The sequence below is a fragment of the Nymphaea colorata genome, unplaced genomic scaffold (genome assembly GCF_008831285.2).
Source record: "Nymphaea colorata isolate Beijing-Zhang1983 unplaced genomic scaffold, ASM883128v2 scaffold0001, whole genome shotgun sequence".
Classification (NCBI taxonomy): Eukaryota; Viridiplantae; Streptophyta; class Magnoliopsida; order Nymphaeales; family Nymphaeaceae; genus Nymphaea; species Nymphaea colorata.
In genome coordinates, this window is record NW_022204507.1 from 1966140 (window position 1) to 1987513 (window position 21374).

General features: G+C 43.7%; 1 protein-coding gene across 4 annotated transcripts in view; it reads right to left on the reverse strand.

Annotated features, from left to right (window-relative positions):
* Positions 1-397: 397 nt before the first annotated feature.
* Positions 398-21374, reverse strand: part of LOC116267895 (uncharacterized) — a 79137-nt gene continuing 58160 nt past the window's right edge. For all 4 annotated transcript variants that reach the window (XM_031649821.2, XM_031649820.2, XM_031649822.2 and 1 more), the window contains one exon: positions 398-1136. In XM_031649821.2, coding sequence (XP_031505681.1) covers positions 744-1136 — 393 coding nt within the window. In that variant the 3' untranslated portion in view covers positions 398-743. The remainder of the gene's footprint in view (positions 1137-21374) is intronic.

A 21374-nucleotide genomic window follows, 5' to 3' on the forward strand; every position in this document is an offset into this window, starting at 1 on the left:
GGAAGTTTGACACCAATACAAGCTCTCCTCGTGAACGATTAAGCCTTGTCCAAGGAACATAGCAGATCTGAAATAGATAAATATATTCAAACAAGCAATGATGAGATTCTAAAAAATCCAAATGCAGACCTAGTAGCACGACGAAATAAATTCCACGGCAACCATAAAAGCATCAATTCATCTTGCTTAGTTATGGAGATGCTGAAAACGAATATGAAAGGTTGGTCGCCTCTTCAGGAGCCCTTTTTTCTCTTGCAATGCAATAAAAGAAAATGCTGAATCCATGGATGTAGGTCCACGTATCAACACATGGTATTGGCGTCGCTCCATCTGTGTGCATGTGTACGCATGTGTGGTCGTGCGCTTTTGTTGTATACTACATATATCACGTACTATGTGCCGTGTTATTCACAATGATTTATTACCACAACCACCCGCAAGCTTAAATACACTCAAAATCGGCAAGTGACTATTGATGGACATTGCAAATTTGTCATCAAAGGGCTTCAAACATCCAGCTACCCAACTTATCAGGATCCATAAGAAATCCATGTGCAAACGGGGTATGTTTATGTGGGATGTGTCCATGCTTAAGCACAACAGATCAGATTATAATAAAAGAAGCATGGAATAACAGCAAAAGGCTAATATCTTGTCTGGACTGCCAACCTCTAACCAGCATCCAGGACCAAGACTTTCCGAGTCTCAGCAGGGGTAGAGCTCAAACATGTCAAAAGCTTAGGCTAGAAGCTTATTTCACGCCTCTCTGCAAAGAACTTGCCAGTGGGGGGCTCTCCTGGAAAGAGAGCTAGCCACACTGCTGTGTCTGCACCTTCTTCTGTGGTCATATTCCCTGCCCAACCAGTCATAGCAGTTTTCACCCAACCAGGGCAGTAACAGTTCACGCAGATCTTCCGCTCATGTTCGATAGATAACTTCTTTGCAATCAAGCGGGTATAAGCATTTACAGCCAGCTTCGAAACTGAATAATCAGTATATATTTGTGGCCAACCACCAGATTCCCAGCAGCCATTTTTCACTTCTTCAAGAAATTTTCCAACAGTGACATCAATTAGTTCTTCACAGAGTTGGCTATCATCCGAGAGTTGCTTTCTTTGATTGACATCTCCCAGTCTCTGGAAAAACGGGGAAAAATGAGAAAGCATTACAAATTTTTGGCACTGTAATGGTGTTTTTCATGACCACCTAAAGCACGGGCCGGTAAATATCAAACATTAAGATGTGCTTCATACTGTAGCACCCAGATCTTGCATACAAGACGGGTAGCAGAAGGTAGCAAATGTAGCCTCTCCGCATTTTTGGAAAAGTAACATCAACCACAACACTGACAAACCTAGGCCTTTCAGATGAAATTTTATGAGCTGGTCACAGAATTATATTTATGACTGGGAGAAAATAAGTCCCCCTCCAATCAGCCGTTATAAGAAAAAACACACAACGTTCCTTAGTTAACAATCTGAATATGTGAGGTTAATCTGGTTTACCTGGCAGGCAGTTCTTTATTCTTTCATCTGCAGCTATTTTCACATCTCAGCAGCAGTTGCTGCAGAACTCATTAAAAGGTAAAGAACTACCGTTGACCATGTGCTGCTGCTGTCAATGCAATGCTGCTTGTTTTACTAAAATTATTCAATCATTTATCACTCTCCAAATTAAACATTTAATTTGTTAATGTAAAGCTTTCTAAAAACTTCAATGTGGGAAGTCTGGTTTCTGTTTTATGAAAAGTCTGATATATGCTTCAGTCTTTCAACTAATTTCATCATGACTCATACGATTCTTGATTGTATTATTTACACATAAAATTACAAATGGACAGTTTGTACTTTATGTGGACTGGATAGTAATCTGTATTATAACTTTTTAGACCCAACTTTGTTCTACTTTTAGGAGCTAGGTTTGTTCTTACAGCCTTTCTATTATGTTTGAACCCACTTTATACATTTTTTTGAAAATGATTTATGGTCTGTGCTATCTGATTATCATTTTTCCTGAATCTTCAAAGCTATAAACATCACATTTTGTCATCATTTATACAAGTATAATATAAATCATATAATTGTAAACCAGAGCTGGACCAGCGGACAAAGATCCTTCAATATCACAAGCTTGAGGCACCAGCCTCACCAAGAACACACACAAGAAAAACCTCAAACTAGAGGTGCATAAACTTGTACTGCTGAAACTTGAGATACTACAGAAAAACAAGCCTTAAAGCCTTATCAAACCAAGGGGCAACAATCCCTTATTTATAGTACAAAAAAAAGAAAAGAGGGAGAGGGAGATAGCCATAGAGCCAGCTCCAACGGCTAGTTTCTAGCTGTTGGAAGCTGGTCCAACAGCTTGTTCTTCTCCCTTTTGCAAATAAAAAAGACAAAAATAAAAAGAAACAGAAAAATACATAAAAAAAAATATTAAAACATAGAAACAGAAAAATACATAAAAAGGAAAACAAGAATACATAAGAGATCTATGCACACCCATATACATAAAAATATACACAACCATATATCAAGCAACCAAAAGTATATGACATATGAAAGTATAGATCAATATATATATGCATGCGTACAAGAAATTTAAGATAAACTTTAAATTCTAACACCCACCCTCAAACTTACGGTAGGATTACCGAAAGTTTGCCAAGAAGAAACTGAAATCTAGCTGAAGCAAGTGCCTTGGTGAAGAAATCTCCAAGTTCATATTCCAAAGGTACGAAAGATAAGTCAATTGTGCGACAAAGGTATTCTTCTCCCACATAATGACGATCCATCTCAATATGTTTTGTCCTTTCATGAAAAGTTATGCACTATGCTATAAGAAAAAATGTAAAACCTTCAAAAGATATAACAAATCATTAAAAATGAAGAAGTAAGAATGCATGAACCAGTAAGGAAACTTTGAAAATTTGAAGCATGTTGATAAGTTTTAAGAGAACTAATCTTTGATTAACCTCTGTTAACATATCATGTGTAGGGAACCGGGTCTGGATCCAGACCCGGTCCCGTGGGCACGGGTACCGAGAGTGGCTCGGTACCCTAGGCGTTTTTCCCTCTTATTTAATCCCACTTATAGTGTAATTGTTGATTAAGTGGAATAACATTTTCTCTCTCCTAGGGTTGCGGTTGTGCACCTAGGTTAGAGCTTCTCCGTGGTTTTTCACCTCTCTTTGAGGTTTTCCACGTATATTGTGTGTTCCTTCTCTTTCTCTCCATCTTGGTGTGTGTTTCTACATGGTATCAGAGCCAACGCGTGAGAGATCGTTGGTGTGATAGTCGTGTTTCCGCCGTTTTTTGCCGCTGCTGTTTCCGCCGGTTTTTTTCTCTGCCGCTGCTGCGCCGCCGCCGTCCAGCGCTGCCAGCTGCGCCGCCACCGTCCAGCTGCGCCGCCGTCGCCCACTTCAGCGCCGCCGCCGTCCCGCGCCACCGCTGCCCACCGCCGTCGCTCTCTCCCGCACTGCCGCCGTCCAGCGCCGCTGCCTCTTGTTTGTCGTCTCTGGTGCTGGGTATTCTTTCTCCTTGGTGATTGTGATGGCCGAGGAGATGTCCCTCAAGATCGATGATGCCCTAGACTCGGGCAGCAATACCAAGAGCGAGATCTTGCCTGTTCAAGTCACCTCCATCCGGCTGAACAAGGATAACTATCTCTCTTGGTCGGCTGCCCTAGAAATTGGGATAACCAGTCGTGGTCGCCTGCCCTACATCACTGGGGAGAAGCCTGCACCTTCAAAAACCGATCCGCGATGGGCTACTTGGACGTTGGAAGATAGTCAGGTTAAAGTATGGATTATTAGTTCTGTTTCTGCAGATATTCAGCCTTTGATCTTGCGTAAATCGACTGCCTACGACATGTGGACTGTGCTTGCACGGATGTATGGCCGTAAGAAGAGAGTATTGCGTACGTACCAAATCAAACGTAGCATATACTCTCTTAAACAGGGTGACTTGTCTGTAGCCGCTTTCTTTGCAGCCCTAAAGACTAAGTGGGAGGAACTTGACTACCATGTGAATGATGACTGGCACTGTGGGTCTGATCATGCCTTGTACTGGGACAAAGAGTGGATGGATCGGACGTTTCTTTTCCTCGGAGGCTTACGCGATGAATTTGAATCCATTAGGAGCCAAATTCTCAATTGTGACGAGGTCCCCGGAATTGAAGAGGTGTATGCCCGTGTGGAATCTGAGGAACAGCGTCGACAGGTGATGCATATTGACACCAGTCAGGGGAGTTCTCCTTCAGCCTTTGTTAGTCGTGCTTCTGGGATTGGACAGCGTCCTGTTCGGCGGTGTAGCCATTGCAACAAATCAGGACATTCTGTTGATTTTTGTTGGGATCTTCATCCTGAGAGGCGGCTTGTCCGGGGTCGTCCTCCTTCTAGCCGCCGGAGTCCTTCTGTGCCTGAGCCTAGTCAGAGTAGTCCTTCAAATGTTGCCAAATCTAAGCTTTCCTCCGATCAAATCAAAGAACTGCAAGCGTATATCAGCCGGCTGTCTACTACTCAGGAGGATACTTCCACGTCTGAGGGGGCTAAGTTAGCCCAAGCTCTCGTGGCCACTAGTGACCAAGGTAATTCCTCACATGGTGATTGGATTGTTGACAGTGGTGCTACGCATCATATGACAGGGGACCCTAAGATGTTCCAAGAATACAAATTGTCTTCGGGACAGCAACGTGTATCTATGGCTGATGGTTCTTCTATCTCTGTGGCTGGAAAAGGGAGTTTGTCCTTGTTAAATAAATACTGTCTTCATAATGCTCTTCATGTTCCCAATATTCCTGTGAATTTGTTATCTGTCAGCAGTATTACTAAAGAGCTCAACTGTAATCTGATCTTTTCTGCTGATCGGTGTTTTCTGCAGGACTTGGTGACGGGGCAGAAGATTGGGATTGGTTCGGCTATTGATGGACTCTACAGACTGCCTGTGCAGGTTGCGTCCGCTCTTATTTCAGCCACTAGTGGACAGTTGTCAGGCATGGAAGACAGATCTACTATTATGTGATGGCACGAGCGGCTTGGTCATCTTCCGTTTCCATTGATTAAGAAGTTGTTTCCTAGTTTGTTTCATTCTGTTTCCATGGACTCCTTCACCTGTGAAGTGTGTCAGTTAGCTAAACATGTTAGGGCCTCGTACCCTATTTCATTCAATAAAACCACTCGTCCATTTGCTTTGGTTCATTCTGATGTTTGGGGTCCTTCGGGAGTACCCACTTGTCGTGGTTTTCATTACTTTATGACCCTTATTGATGATTACTCCCGTTGTACGTTCGTGTATCTGTTGAAAGAACGTAGTGAAGTTCCTGTTATTGTCAAAAATTTTGTGGCCTTTGTTGAGACTCAGTTTCAGACGTCTGTCCAAGCTTTTCGCACCGATAATGCTAGAGAGTATGTCTCTCAATCCCTAGATGATTTCTTGAAGAGCAAGGGTATTGTCCATGAAACGTCATGTAGTTACACACCTCCCCAAAATGGCGTGGCTGAACGAAAGAATCGCCATTTGCTTGATGTTACCCGGGCTCTTCTGTTCCATCGACAGGTTCCCAAGCGCTACTGGGGTGATGCGCTTCTCACTAGTGCCCACCTTATCAACCGTATGCCTACCCGTGTGTTGCAGGGCCATTCCCCGTACTCTATGCTTTGGCCTTCTCAGAATCCCTGGCCTCTTACTCCTCGGGTGTTCGGGTTTGTCTGTTTTGTTCATGACCATAGTCCCACCCTCAAGAAACTTGATCCTCGGTCTGTCAAGGCTGTCTTCCTGGGGTATTCCTCCACTCAGAAGGGATACAAATGTGTTGATCCTACCACCTCTAAAGTCTATGTTTCCCGGGACGTCACCTTCCATGAACATGAGGCATACTTTCATGTGAATCCTCTTCAGGGGGAGTATCTAGGACACAGTAGTGAAGAGTATTCCTCAAATCAGTTGATTCAGTTTACGGATTTCTTGGATTACAAGGCCAGTGACAATGTGGCAGACACAGTCAGAGATGATAGAGACCATCACATGGACGAGGGTCTTGTTGATAATCAGCCTACAGCCCGTGATCATTTGTTTGGCCAGGTGTACAGAAGGAAGAAGACAGATGTGATTGAAAATGTTGATGTAACCAATCCCAATCCTGTGAGCTCCCCGGATGACCCAAGTCTAATCAATGAAGAGCTTCCTATAGCCCTGCGCAAGGGCACCAGGTCTTGCACTTCTCATCTTATTCAGAGATTTGTCTCTTATGCGAAATTGAGTAAGGATTACAAATGCTTTATAACATCCTTGTCTAAGTCTGTTATTCCCAGGTGTGTGGAAGATGCTAGAGAGGATCCTAAATGGCTACAGGCCATGACAGAGGAGATGAATGCCTTGGCAAAGAATGACACTTGGGAAGTTGTGGATATTCCCAAAGGGACTCATTTAGTTGGTTCAAAGTGGGTGTTCAATGTGAAGTACAAACCAGATGGTACTGTGGAAAGGTATAAGGCTCGGCTTGTTGCAAAGGGGTTCAGCCAGAAATATGGTATTGATTATCTTGAAACCTTTGCCCCTGTTGCCAAACTGAAAACTGTGAGGGTCATATTAGCACTTGCCGTGAAAAAGGGGTGGAGCATGGATCAACTTGATGTTAAGAACGCATTCTTGAATGGCAATCTAGAAGAAGAGGTCTATATGAGTATGCCTCCTGGATACGTTCAAAGCGGAAAATGCTGTCATCTTAAGAAAGCCTTGTATGGATTAAAGCAGTCTCCTAGAGCATGGTTTGAAAGACTGAGGATAGTGATGAAGACAAATGGATACAAACAGGGAAATGATGATCACACCCTATTCATTAAGCAGAGAGATGGCCTGGTGAGTCTTCTTCTTGTGTATGTTGATGATATGATAGTCACAGGTGACGATGAAGAAGAGAAAAAGAAGATGAAGGAGAGGTTAGCTGCTGAATTTGATCTTAAAGATTTGGGTAAACTAAGGTACTTTCTGGGGATAGAGATTGCTCGGTCAGAGACAGGGCTGGTTATGAGCCAAAGGAAATACACTCTGGATCTTCTAAAGGAGACAGGCAAACTTGGATGCAGACCCTTTCAAACTCCAATGGAGTCTGGTACAAAGATAAGCATTAAAACTGGCAACATCGTAGATGAAGAAGGAAAAGGGCGGTATCAGAGGCTGGTTGGTAAGCTCATCTATCTTACTCTTACTCGCCCTGATATTACTTATGCTGTGAATGTGTTGAGTCAGTTTATGCATGCTCCTACTGATTGTCACTGGAAGAGTGCAGAAAGAGTGTTGGGGTACCTAAAGAATAACCCAGGAAAAGGATTACTCTATACTCAGCAAGACCAACTTAATATTGAAGGATACTCTGACGCAGATTGGGCCGGATGTACTGATACTAGGAGGTCTACCACAGGGTACTGCATCTTTCTGGGAGGTAACCTGGTTGTATGGAGAAGTAAGAGGCAGGAAGTTTGCTCTAGATCCAGTGCTGAGGCTGAATACAGGGCTGTGGCTATGGGAGTTACAGAAATGTTATGGCAGATATTGGTGTTGAAACAGAAGAGAAGATGAGGATGTACTGCGACAACAAGTCTGCAATTAATCTTGCGAATAATCCCGTTTTGCATGACAGAACTAAACATGTGGAGATTGATCGCCACTTCATACGGGAACGCATAGATTCAAAGGAGTTGATCCTACCTTATATGAAGTCTGAAGATCAAATTGCAGATGTTCTAACCAAAGCCTTATGTACATCTCAATTCGAGAAAAATGTAAGCAAGCTAGGCATGTTTGACATGTATGCCAAGCTTGAGGGGGAGTGTTAACATATCATGTGTAGGGAACCGGGTCTGGATCCAGACCCGGTCCCGTGGGCACGGGTACCGAGAGTGGCTCGGTACCCTAGGCGTTTTTCCCTCTTATTTAATCCCACTTATAGTGTAATTGTTGATTAAGTAGAATAACATTTTCTCTCTCCTAGGGTTGCGGTTGTGCACCTAGGTTAGAGCTTCTCCGTGGTTTTTCACCTCTCTTTGAGGTTTTCCACGTATATTGTGTGTTCCTTCTCTTTCTCTCCATCTTGGTGTGTGTTTCTACAACCTCGAAAGAATCCCTAACACCTCTTTATATAGACTAGAGGAGAGGGAAAAGTTACAAGAAAGTCATTAAAAGAAACATTATTACACAAGTGCCCTCTCAAGCCTAATACTGAATATAAACACGTCTTAACACTCCCCCTCAAGTTGGAGCGTATATGTCAAACAAGCTCAACTTGGAACAACTTTGGAATGGTCCTCTTGCAAAAGCTTTAGTAAAAATATCAGCCGTTTGCCCTGTAGTTGAAATATGGGAGGTACTTACAAACCCCTTTTGAATCATGTCTCTGGTATAGTGACAATCTACTTCAACATGCTTGGTTCTCTCATGGAAAGCAGTATTATTAGCAATAAACAGAGCAGCTTTGTTATCACCTAACAATTGCATAGGAAGAGGCACTTCCACAATAAGATCCAACATCAGAGATCTAACTCACATAACTTCAGCAGTAGCCTGAGCCATAGCTCTATACTCAGATTCTGCACTTGATTTGGCAACCACTGTCTGCTTCTTACTCTTCCATGTGACCAAGTTGGATCCAATAAACACACAAAATCCAGTAGTGGATTTTCTGTCAAGGTGACATCCCGCATAATCAGCATCAACATACACAGATATAGTGAGAGATGTACCATTTTGAAAGAAGAGTCCCGTTCCTGGTGAATTTTTTAGATACCTGAGAATCATCATAGCAGCATCCCAATGGACTTTCTTGGGCTTATCTATAAATTGACTCACTCTGCTGACAGCATAAGCAATATCAGGTCGAGTAACAGTGATATATAGGAGCTTCCCAACAATCCCTCTATATTGTCTAGCATCAACATCTTCAGTATCGTCATCATACAAGCGAGTATTGATGTCCATGGGTGTAGAGGCAGGTCGACATCCTAGCATACCTGTCTCTTGCAAAACATCAATAACATATTTCCTTTGACACATGATAAGACCCTTCTGATTTCTGGCAAACTCAATACCTAGGAAATAGCGTAGCTCACCAAGATCCTTGGTGACAAAGTGTCGTCCAAGGACATCCTTGATGTTGGAAATCCCCTGAATATCATCCCCTGTAACAATGATATCATCAACATAGACAAGAACTATCACTGTACCTGTAGAAGTTTTCTTGACAAAAAGGGAATGATCGGCCGAAGAACGTCTGAAGCCCTCATTCTCAATATTCTCTGATAATTTTTGGAACCAAGCTCGAGGACTTTGTTTCAGACCATAAATTGCCTTTCTCAATCTGCACACCTTCTGACACTCCCCCTCAGCAACAAACCCTGGTGGTTGCTGCATATACACTTCTTCATGTAGGTCACCATACAGAAAGACATTTTTGACATCAAGCTGTGATAGAGACCAATTCTTGCTGACTGCAACAACGAGAAGAACCCGTAAAGAAGCATGTCGTGCCACAGGAGAGAAGGTATCATAATAATCAACCCCATAAGTCTGAGTATAGCCTTTAGCAATCAGGCGAGCCTTATATCGCTCAATGCTGCCATCTGCTCTGTATTTAACAGTAAATACCCATCTGCAGCCAACAATAGCTGCATCAGATGAAGGAGTAACTAGTGTCCAGGTGCCTCTAGACTGAAGAGCATCCATCTCTTTTTGCATTGCTGCGGCCCATTTGGGATCAGAAAGAGCGTCCATGGGAGTCTGTGGAAGAGCTACAGCCGACAGTCCCTTAACAAACTGTCGGTAAGTAGGAGTGAGTCTATCCATGGATAAATGACCAGAGAGAGGATGCAAAGTGCAACTGCGTTTGCCTTTCCTTTGAGCAATGGGCATATCAAGTTCATTAATAGAAGGACCAGGAGCATGCTCTGGAGAGTCCCTTGTGTCATCATCACATAAAGAATTGTCAGCAGAATTTGTGTGTTCAGGAATTACCTTGGGCGTGCTGGGTGAAGGCACAGGAGCATAGTGGGCAGGTTGAACAGGTTTAGTGCGACGTTGGTAGGTAGCCCCAAAACGTGAAGCAACGGGTTGTGGACAACTCATGAGAGGTAAAGGAAGGTGGACTTCATCACTAAATTCAGGCACCCTTAATTGAGTTCCATTTGGAGAGAAATAAGAGGTTGACTCAAAAAATGTAACATCAGCACTCACATAATATCGACGAGTAGAAGGATCATAACAGCGATATCCCTTTTGAGTGCGGGAATAACCAACAAAGATCGTTTTGATAGCCCGAGGGGATAACTTATCTCTCCCAGGACCAAGCAACTGAACAAAGGCAACACATCCAAAAATACGAGGTGCAACAGAAAACAAGTCTCTGTCAGGAAAAAGAACAGAGAAAGGAATAAGATCGCCCAACACAGATGACGGCATGCGATTAATAAGTTAGCATGCTGTAAGAACAACATCTCCCCAGTAAGAATGGGGAACATGGCTGTGTATGATAATGGTTCTGGCGACATCAAGAATATGTCGGTGTTTTCTTTCAGCAACCCCATTTTGTTGAGAGGTATAGGCACAAGAAGTTTGGTGAATGATACCCTTATCCCTGAAAAATTGTTCTAAAGAGGAAGCACAGAATTCAAGAGCATTGTCAGAGCGCACAATCTTGACACAAGTATCAAACTGAGTCAGAATTTCATTGATAAAATTTTTGATTACATGACCCGCTTCAAATTTGTATTTCATAAGAAAAACCCAACTAACACGACTGTAATCATCAACAGCAACAAGATAATACCGATGACCCTGAAGGTCAGGAGTACGACTCGGGCCCCAAACATCAAAATGAAGTAACTCAAACACAAAGTGGCTACTTCTACCGGACCGCGGAGGAAAGGATGACTGATGGTGTTTGCCTAACTGACAAGACTCACATTGAAAAGACGACTTATGAGATAGCTGAGGGAGAACATGCAGCAGTTTCTGAAACGGGAGATGTCCAAAACGTAAATGCCAAGTATAAGCCGAGGATGAGGACGACCCCGACGAGGTAGATCCAGCAAAGGGAAAGGAATGCACTAGCCTGTAGAGACCTCCCTGTTCACGGCCACTGCCAATCACCCTGCCCGTCAGTATATCCTGAAACACAAGAGAGGAAGAGTCAAATATAGCACGACAATTTAATTTTCTGGTAATCTGACTGATAGAAAGTAGGCTATGGGGGAATTCTGGTGCATGAAGAACGTGCTGCAGCGGCAATGATGATGTAAGTTGGACCTCTCCATGTCCAACAACTGGTGAATATTTTCCATCTGCTAGAATAACCGAACGACCCGGTGGAGTAGGGACGTAAGAGGTGAATTAATTGCGCCTTATCCCCACAGAGATGTGTCGATGCACCAGAATCAATAAGCCAATCTGTAGTGTCAGTAGCAGAGCAGATTGTACAGGCAGAATACATACCAGATGAAGAAGCACTCGCAGCGGTAGGAACAGTAGAAGTGGTCGGACCAAGGGCTTGATGGGCTCTGTCTCCAATCAAGTTCCTCAACTGAGAGAGAATGTCATCTACATGCAGCTCACTGGAGGAGGCAGTGTGCTGAGGCTTAGGCTGCTCGGGAGAATCAGTAGAGACAGTCTGATTTGCAAAAGCTGGACGGCCATGTTTCTGCCAACACTTATCCACAGTATGACCAATGCGGTGACAAAACTGACATACAGGGCGCGAAGGGGTATTGCCACGGCCACGGCCCCCTCGTCCTCTGGCAAAAAAGGGTCCACCTCTGCCACGAGTAGCAAGCATAGCAGAAGTGGTATCAGGAACAGTCGATGCAGAGATCGGAATTCTGCTTAGCCTACTGTAAGCCTCATCAATAGGAGGAATCGAGGGACTAGTAAGCATTTGGTTCTTTACTGATTCATAAACAGAGTCTAAACCAGAAAGAAATACCCCTACCATAAGCATATCTCTGTATGCCTTTTGTTGTTCACACTTGCATGCGGGAAAGTAGCTATTCAGTCTCTCAAACATGGACTTGAGACTAGAATAATAAGTGTGAAGAGGTCGGCCATCTTGTCGCATCTGATGAATATCATGATGAAGTTGCATAATGCGCGTTTCATTTCTAGCCTGTGAATACGTGGCGGCAAGGGAGTCCCACATATCCTTTGCACTGTCCTTGTGCAAGACTTCATTTGCAATTTCTTGAGAGAGAGTACCAACAATCCATACCATAACCAACGAATTATCTTTGAACCAAGTAGTATATTTTCCAACCTTTTGTACGGGCTCGGGCTCCAATATGAGATATTCCTTGTCATGAGCGATCAAGGTTCTTTTTACTTGCATGGCCCACATCTCGTAATTACCCCCATCCATTTTGGTGATAATGCTGGAAAATGGGGAACTCTTCATCTCTCCCGACGATACAAAGGAAGAGGTATTAGCTCCACTACTAATTTCAGACATCTTTTAACTCAAAAAAAAAAGGAGGAAACCGAGCCACGGAATAAGAAGCGCAGAAATATACAATCACATGTATATAACTACGAAAAGATCATAAAGATGATAGCAACCAATACTCAATCAGACGGGACATGTTGACCTGGACGATAATAGTCTTGACATTTTCACATGAGCATTCCACTTATCAGCTACATCTTTCACAATTCACGGTATGCAATTCCTTTACAAATCTCAAGCTTCTAAGCAAGCTCAAACTTAACTTGTTGAGAGCTCGTAGAAGAATCAACACTATTAACAAGTCATAGCATAACTTTCTGGTGACTAATCCATTCTTTCAACTTCTTTTTATTCCTTAATTGCCTTCTCTTTCTCCACCCCTTCTAGCTTCTTAGCTTTACCATCGATGGTATTGGTAAGCTATGTCATGTGGGTGCTCCTAAACGACTGCCACACCCACATCAACATGACATGGATGCTGGTGCGGCTCCAACACAACACGTCTGCTACAGTCAGAGACTCAGAAGAACTAGGTAAAAACTGGCCATTTTAGATGCAGACCTGACTAAAGTAGTCCTAATACGAATGTTTCAAAATGAAAATATAGATAAATAAATAAATATTGTTGAATTAGAAGACTTTAGGTTTCTAGGTGGTTCTTTGCAATATTTAATAGTTAGGAGTTTTTTTTAAATTAAACATTCCACTATTTTTGGTTCAAGTTATTTGTAGGTCTCTACCTCTGCCCTAATCTCTTTATTATTGAGATTAGGGTTAGTAAATGAATAATTATTCTCTCTCTAAGACTACCGGCTGCAACATGGTATCAAAGCAAGTGACGTGAATTTGGTGACGTGACTCAGGCTGTGGGCGACCGTCCTTCTCTTCTCAGGCAACATCTCTTCCTCTTCTTCTCCTCTTTCTCTTCTTTCTCTCCCTCTCCTCTTTTGTCTGTTCTGGTCGACGATCATCAACAAGGAAACTGTGTGAAGGAGTCTATTCACACTCTGAAATATGAGTGAATAGACTTCAGCCATGGATATTGTAGAAACACGAACCACAAGGAGAGAGCAGAGAAAGAACACACAATATACGTGGAAAACCTCAGAAAGAGGTGAAAAACCACGGGGAAGCTCTGACCTAGGGGCAAACCGCAACCCTAGGAGAGAGAAAATTATATTCACTTAACTCTACAATTACATGTAAGTGAAGAATATATAGGAGGGAGAGAAAGAGTGCCGCCTAGGGTACCGAGCCCGCCTCGGTATCCGTGCCCCATAGGGCCGGGTCCATATATGGACCCGGTTCCCAATACAATATATTCTAACACTCCCCCTCAAGCTTGGCATACATGTCAAACATGCCAAGCTTGCTAACATTTTTCTCAAATTGAGATGTACATAAAGACTTAGTTAAGACATCTGCAACTTGATCTTCAGACTTCATATAGGGCAGAATCAACTCCTTTGAATCTATGCGTTCCCGTATGAAGTGACGATCGATCTCCACATGTTTGGTCCTGTCGTGCATGACCGGATTGTTTGCCAAGTTAATCGCAGACTTGTTGTCACAATACATCCTCATCTTCTCTTCCATTTTAACCCCAATATCTGCTAAAAGAATTTTGAGCCATAACATCTCTGTAACCCCCATAGCAACCGCCCTGTATTCAGCCTCAGCACTGGACCTGGAACAAACTTCTTGACGTTTACTTCTCCATACCACAAGGTTACCTCCAAGAAATATGCAGTATCCTGTGGTAGACCTCCTAGTATCTGTGCACCCTGCCCAGTCGGCGTCAGAGTATCCTTCAATGCTTAGTTGATCTTGCCGAGTGTAGAGTAGTCATTTCCCTGGGTCATTCTTTAAGTATCCCAATACTCTTTCAGCGCTTTTCCAATGACAATCAGTAGGAGCATGCATAAACTGACTTAACACACCCACAGCATACGTAATATCTGGGCGAGTAAGAGTGAGATAAATAAGTTTACCAACCAGACGCTGATACCTCCCTTTTCCTTCCTCATCCAAGATAGTCCCAGTTTTGATACTTATCCTTGTGCCAGACTCCATTGGGGTAAGAAAGGGCCTGCATCCCAGTTTACCTGTCTCTTTTAGAAGATCCAACGTGTATTTTCTTTGGCTCATAACAAGCCCAGTCTCAGATCGCGCGATCTCAATCCCCAAGAAATACCTTAGTTTACCCAGATCTTTGAGATCGAATTCTGCAGCTAACGTTTCTTTCATCTTCCTTTTCTCCCCCTCGTCGTCACCTGTGACAATCATATCATCAACATCTACAAGTAAAAGGCTCACCAGACCATTTCTCTGCTTGATGAAGAGGGTGTGATCACCATTTCCCTGTTTATACCCATTAGTCTTCATTACAACCCTTAGTCTTTCAAACCAAGCTCTAGGGGATTGTTTGAGACCATACAAAGCTTTCTTGAGATAGCAACACTTCCCGTTCCGAGCATACCCAGGCGGCATGCTCATATAGACTTCTTCCTCAAGGTGACCATTCAAGAAGGCGTTCTTTACATCAAGTTGGTCCATGCTCCACTTCTTTTGCACTGCAAGAGCTAAGATGACCCTTACGGTCTTCAGTTTCGCCACGGGAGCAAACGTCTCAAGATAGTCAATCCCATATTTCTGGCTATACCCTTTAGCAACAAGACGAGCTTTATAGCGTTCTACAGTGCCATCAGGTTTGTACTTCACATTAAACACCCACTTGGAGCCAACTAAGTGAGTTCCCTTGGGGATATCAACAACCTCCCACGTATTGTTCTTTTCCAGGGCGTCCATCTCTTCTGTCATGGCCTGTAGCCATTTAGGATCCTTCCTTGCATCTTCCACTGACCTGGGAATAACAGCCATAGATAAAGAGGTAACAAAGCACTTGTAGTCTTTACTGAGTTTTGCATATGAAACAAATCTCTGAATAGGATGAGAAGTACATGACCTGGTGCCCTTGCGCAGAGCTATGGGAAGTTCTTCATTCATTGGACTTGGATCATCCGGGGAGGTCACAAGATTGGGAAGATTGGGATTGGTAACATCAACATCTTCCATCACATCCTTCTTCTTCCTGCTGTAAACTTGACCAAAGACCAAATAGGTGATCTCGAGACTGTTCTTCCACAGGGCCCCCCTCCATCTGACTGTCTCTGTCCTCACTGACAACGTTTTCCACACTTGGAGAACTCACCGTATAATCCAAGAAATCCATGAACTGAATCAACTGATGCGAAGAATACTCTTCCCTTCTGTCACCTAAACACTCCCCCTGAAGAGGATTCGCAGGAAAGTATGCCTCATGTTCATGAAAGGTCATATCCCTGGAGACATATACTCTGGAAGTGCGAGGGTCAACACACCTGTATCCCTTTTGGGTGGAGGAATATCCCAAGAAGACTGCTTTGATGGACCGAGGATCAAGTTTCTTGAGAGTGGGACTATGATCATGGACAAAACAAACACACCCAAACACTCGAGGGGTTAGAGGCCAGGGATTCTGAGTGGGCCACAACACAGAATAAGGGGAATGACCATCCAACACACGAGTAGGCATACGGTTGATAAGGTGGGCACTAGTGAGAAGTGCGTCCCCCCAGTACCTCTTAGGGACATGACGTTGAAACATAATTGCCCGGGTAACATTCAACAAATGACGGTTTTTTCTTTCAGCCACGCCATTCTGAGGAGGGGTGTAGCTACAGGATGTTTCATGAATAATACCCTTGCTTCGCAAGAAGTCATCAAGGGATTGGGAGACATATTCTCGGGCATTATCAGTGCGGAAGGCTTGAACAGTGGTCTCGAATTGAGTTTCGACAAATGCCACAAAGTTTTTGACAATGTCGGGAACTTCACTACGTTCTTTCAACAGATACACGAACGTACACCGGGAGTAGTCATCAATAAGAGTCATAAAATAGTTAAAGCCACGACAAGTGGGTACTCCCGAAGGACCCCAAACATCAGAGTGAACCAAAGCAAAAGGACGGTTGGCTTTATTGAACGAAATAGGGTACGAGGCCCTAACATGCTTAGACAACTGACACACTTCACAGGCGAAGGTGTCCAAAGAAACAGAATGAAACATCCTAGGAAACAACTTTCTAAGCAACTGGAAGGGAAGATGACCAAGTCTCTCGTGCCAACGCATAATGACGGATCTGGCCTCCACGCCAGGCAACTGACCACTGGTGGCTGACATCAAAGCAGAAGCAACTCGAACGGGCAGTCTGTAGAGCCCATCAATAGCCGAACCAATCCCAATCTTCTGCCCCGTCCCCAAGTCCTGCAGGAAACAACAATCAGCAGAAAAAATTAGATTACAGTTTAGCTCTTTGGTAATACTGCTGACAGATAACAAATTTACGGGAATATTGGGAACATGCAGGGCATTATGAAGACAATATTTGTTCAGTAGTGATAAACTCCCTTTTCCAGCTACAGAGATAGAAGAACCATCAGCCATAGACACACGCTGCTGCCCAGAGGTCAACTTGTACTCTTGAAACATCGTAGGGTCCCCTGTCATATGATGAGTAGCCCCACTGTCAACAATCCAATCACCGAGAGAAGAATTACCTTGATCACTAGTAGCAACCAGAGCCTGGGCTAACTTAGCCCCCTCAGAAGTAGAAGCATCATCCTGGGTAGACAACCGACTAATGTAGGCTTGCAACTCTCTGAGTTGATCTGAGGAGAGCTTGGATTTGGCAACATTGGACGACCCCGGGCTAGGCTCTGGCACAGAAGAGGCTCGGCGATGAGGAGGAGGACGACCGCGGACGAGACGCTTCTCAGGATGAAGATCCCAACAAAAATCAACAGAATGACCCACTTTGTTGCAATGGCTGCATCGTCGAGTAGGACGCTGCCCCGTCCCAGAAGTATGGCTCACAAAGGCTGCTGGAGAATTCCCCTGATGGGAGTCAATATGCATAATCTGGCGCCGTTGCTCCTCAGACTCAATACGGGCATACACCTCTTCGATTCCAGGAATCTCATCACAGTTAAGAATCTGGCTTCGAATGGTTTCAAACTCATCACGCAGGCCTCCAAGGAAGATAAAGGTGCGGTCCATCCATTCCTTTTCCCAATACAGGGCATGATCTACACCACATTTCCAGTCATCATTCACATGATAGTCAAGTTCCTCCCATTTGGTCTTCAGGGCGGCATAGAAGGAGGCAACAGATAAATCTCCCTGTTTAAGAGCATATATGCTACGTTTGATTTGATAGGCACGTAAAACACGCTTCTTACGACCATACATACGGGCAAGAACAGTCCACATATCATACGCCGTCGATTTACGCAAGATCAAAGGCTGAATATCTGCGGAAACCGAACTAATAATCCATACTTTTACCTGACTATCCTCCAACGCCCAGGTCGGCCATTGCGAATCAGTTTTAGAAGGTGCAGGCTTCTCCCCAGTGATATAGTGCAGGCAACCACGACTAGTAATCCCAATTTCTAGGGCAGCAGACCACGAGAGATAGTTATCCTTATTCAGCCGAATGGAGGTGACATGAACAGGCAAGTTCTCACCCTTGGTATTGTTGCCCGTGTCGAGGGCATCATCAAGCTTGGGCATCACTGCATCAGCCATCGCAATCCCCAAAGAAGGTCACAACCGGCGGCAGAGAGGGCACAACCCACGGCGGCGGAAACAAGACACCCGGCGGCGGCGCAGCTAACCCAGGCGACGGCGGCAGGGCAGCACTGGGAACAGCGACGATAACCCAGGCGACGGCGGCGCTGGGAGCAGAGACGGCGACGCTGGGAGCAGCGACGGCGGCCGGGCAGGGCAGCGCTGGGAACCACGGCGGCGGCGTTCCTGGTCGGCGGAAACGATGGAAACGATGGACGGCGGCGGCGTTCCTGGACGGCGTCAGACGGCGTCAGCACTGCAGACAGCAACAGCAGCGGCGCTGGGAACAGTGTCGGCGGCGGTGCTGGAAACGGCAACGGAGGCGACACGTGAACGGCGAAAAAACACTACTTGCACACCAACGATCTCACACACGGTGGCTCTGATACCATGTAGAAACACGAACCACAAGGAGAGAGCAGAGAAAGAACACACAATATACGTGGAAAACCTCAGAAAGAGGTGAAAAACCACGGGGAAGCTCTGACCTAGGGGCAAACCGCAACCCTAGGAGAGAGAAAATTATATTCACTTAACTCTACAATTACATGTAAGTGAAGAATATATAGGAGGGAGAGAAAGAGTGCCGCCTAGGGTACCGAGCCCGCCTCGGTATCCGTGCCCCATAGGGCCGGGTCCATATATGGACCCGGTTCCCAATACAATATATTCTAACAGATATCAATAGAAATATATATTGGCGCAGCTGCGTGGGAGTCTTCGTTAGTTAACGTCTTATGGGCTGACGTTGTTCTATGATCAAAGCAGCCAAGTGGAGGACTGCTCTCTATGATTTCTACGGCAGTCAACGCTGCATTTTTTTTTGTCTTATTTGATGATTCCTGGAGGATAGGAAACAATAATCTGCTGATGCAGCAGCATCAGATGCATTAAAGAAGGGGCAAGTCTTTGTGGGAGGAGACAACACAAGTGGTTGTGGATTAGTCATTGTTATTTGTGGTGTGGCTGTTATCAGGTGGACAGCAATCTGCTGTGGAGTGTTGCGCATATTGTTAGCAGGTGGACAGTAATCTGCTGTGGAGGTATTTATACTTGTTTAGAAGAAATGCTGCTTCATCCACACAATATCGTTTACTTCTACCGTCTGGTTATTTATAATTTTGTTTGGAAGAAGTGTTGCGCATCTACATGATATTGTTTACTCTGTTGTGTGGTGTTGGACGACTGTTTATTTCTGCTCATTCTACTTTATATATTCCTCTCTGTTTTTGGGCAGAACTCTCTGGACAGGTTTACAATGGCTGCCCAAACCTGATTCCTTACATGAGTTTAAAATTGGTGGAAATCCATTATGGCTCTACTGTAAAGTTAGATGGTTCTAACTATGAGATTTGGTCTTGTGTGTTTATCATGTCTGTGATTGGACATCGGAAGGAGCATGTTATAGAAGAAAATGAGCCTGTGGAGAAGAGTGGAAAATATAGCTCATAGAAAAAAATAATAAATATTGCCATGTCATGAATCATGAATAGTGTGCACAATATATTAACTCTACTATTGCATACTGTATATTCCAAACAAATGTGATATTTTTTTAAACAAACGTACTCTAATGACAAGAATGTTAGCAAGATCTTGTAGGTGGAGGAGGAATTACTTAATTTGCAACAGGGCAACCAAAGTCTTGCTCATCAAGTCAATCTATGAAAGACTTAAAGTCTTATGTCCCCCATGTGCAACATGCCACAAGACTCATGGTAAACAGTCTATGGTTGCAACATGGTCTCCCTCCCGAATACACAATAGCAAAGACACAAATGTTGATTGGAGCAAAAATCCCTGATCTAGTTGAGGCTTACAATAGACTTAAGTGTCTTGTTGTGACCCTTTCTCTGCCTTCCAGTGATGCTCTTGCCTCTACCTTGGTGACTTCAGGAGGCCATGGACGTAGTTTCTCCAAGGGGAGGGGCATAGGTCGAGGGTCAGGAGGAGGTCGAGAGAGATTTCAGTGCACCTTCTGTGGGAAAATAGGGCATTTGGAAAACAGACGTTGGGATAAACATGGTTGTCCTTCCACTGCATCCCTAGGAAGAGATGTTGTATCTAAGTATGGCAAGAATTCATTACAGTCTCTTATTGGATCTGTCCAGGCAGCTTCATCAGTAGTAGAGAGGTCTTTATCTTCTTTTCATCCTGAGACTGTGACTATTGTAAATCAGGCCCAAATTTGAGAATACAAATGCTTCAAGAGATATACTCTTGAAGATTCCAGCAACTCCAATAGTTCACACAAAACAAACCTTAAATTTGAGGAGAAGAAAACATATATATTGATCTCAAAAGAATATACAAGGGAGGCCTAAAAGCCTTGACATAACAAGGGTTCCAAGTCCCTTACTTATAGAAGAAAGAAAGAAGAAAGGGGGAAGAGGAAGTGGTTGTTGGCAGCTCCCAACGGCTAGAAATCTAGCCGTTGGAGTTGCCAACAGCTACTTCCTTTGTAAATATAAAAAGAAAATAAAACAAAAAAAGGCACGAAAAATAAAAGGAAAATAATTAAAAAAAGTCATAAGTATACACACATATATTTATATATACAAATCATACATCAAAATACTAGGAGTTTAAGATATATGACAGTAGATATAAAAAAATTTATGTATACTTACATTAGTGCTAATCCATAAATTCTAACTGTGAATATCAGAGTATGAGCAGTTCTTGACACACAGATCTATTCACATGTTGGCCTCCACAATTATGATAGACAATGCTATGTCTGTCAATACTACTTCACACAATACAGGTACTACTTTGATTATTAATTTAGGAGCATCGAGGCACTTTTGTAGTAGACCCTCTATGTTTACCGTACTACACACATTACGTCAAACACGTCATGTGAGACTTGCAGATGGTAGATGGTCTCCTATTATGGGTTATGGAGAGATTAAGATTTCTCAGTCTAGGACAATTCCTAATGTGTTATATGCCCCTAAGTTTCCCACTAATCTTTTGTCAGTTAGACAATTGATTAATGATTTACATTGTCGTGTTACATTTTACTCTGGTTTATGTTCATTTCAGGACTTGCAAACTGGGAAGGCGATTAATGGATGCTATGAAAAAGGGGGCACCTACATCCTGTCTGATTCTGTGGGTATTGCAGCCTCCTTGACTTTTTCATTGTCATCCTCCTTCGAATGGCATCTCAGACTTGGTCATCCATCTGTCTCCAAGCTCTGTCACCTACTTCCTCATC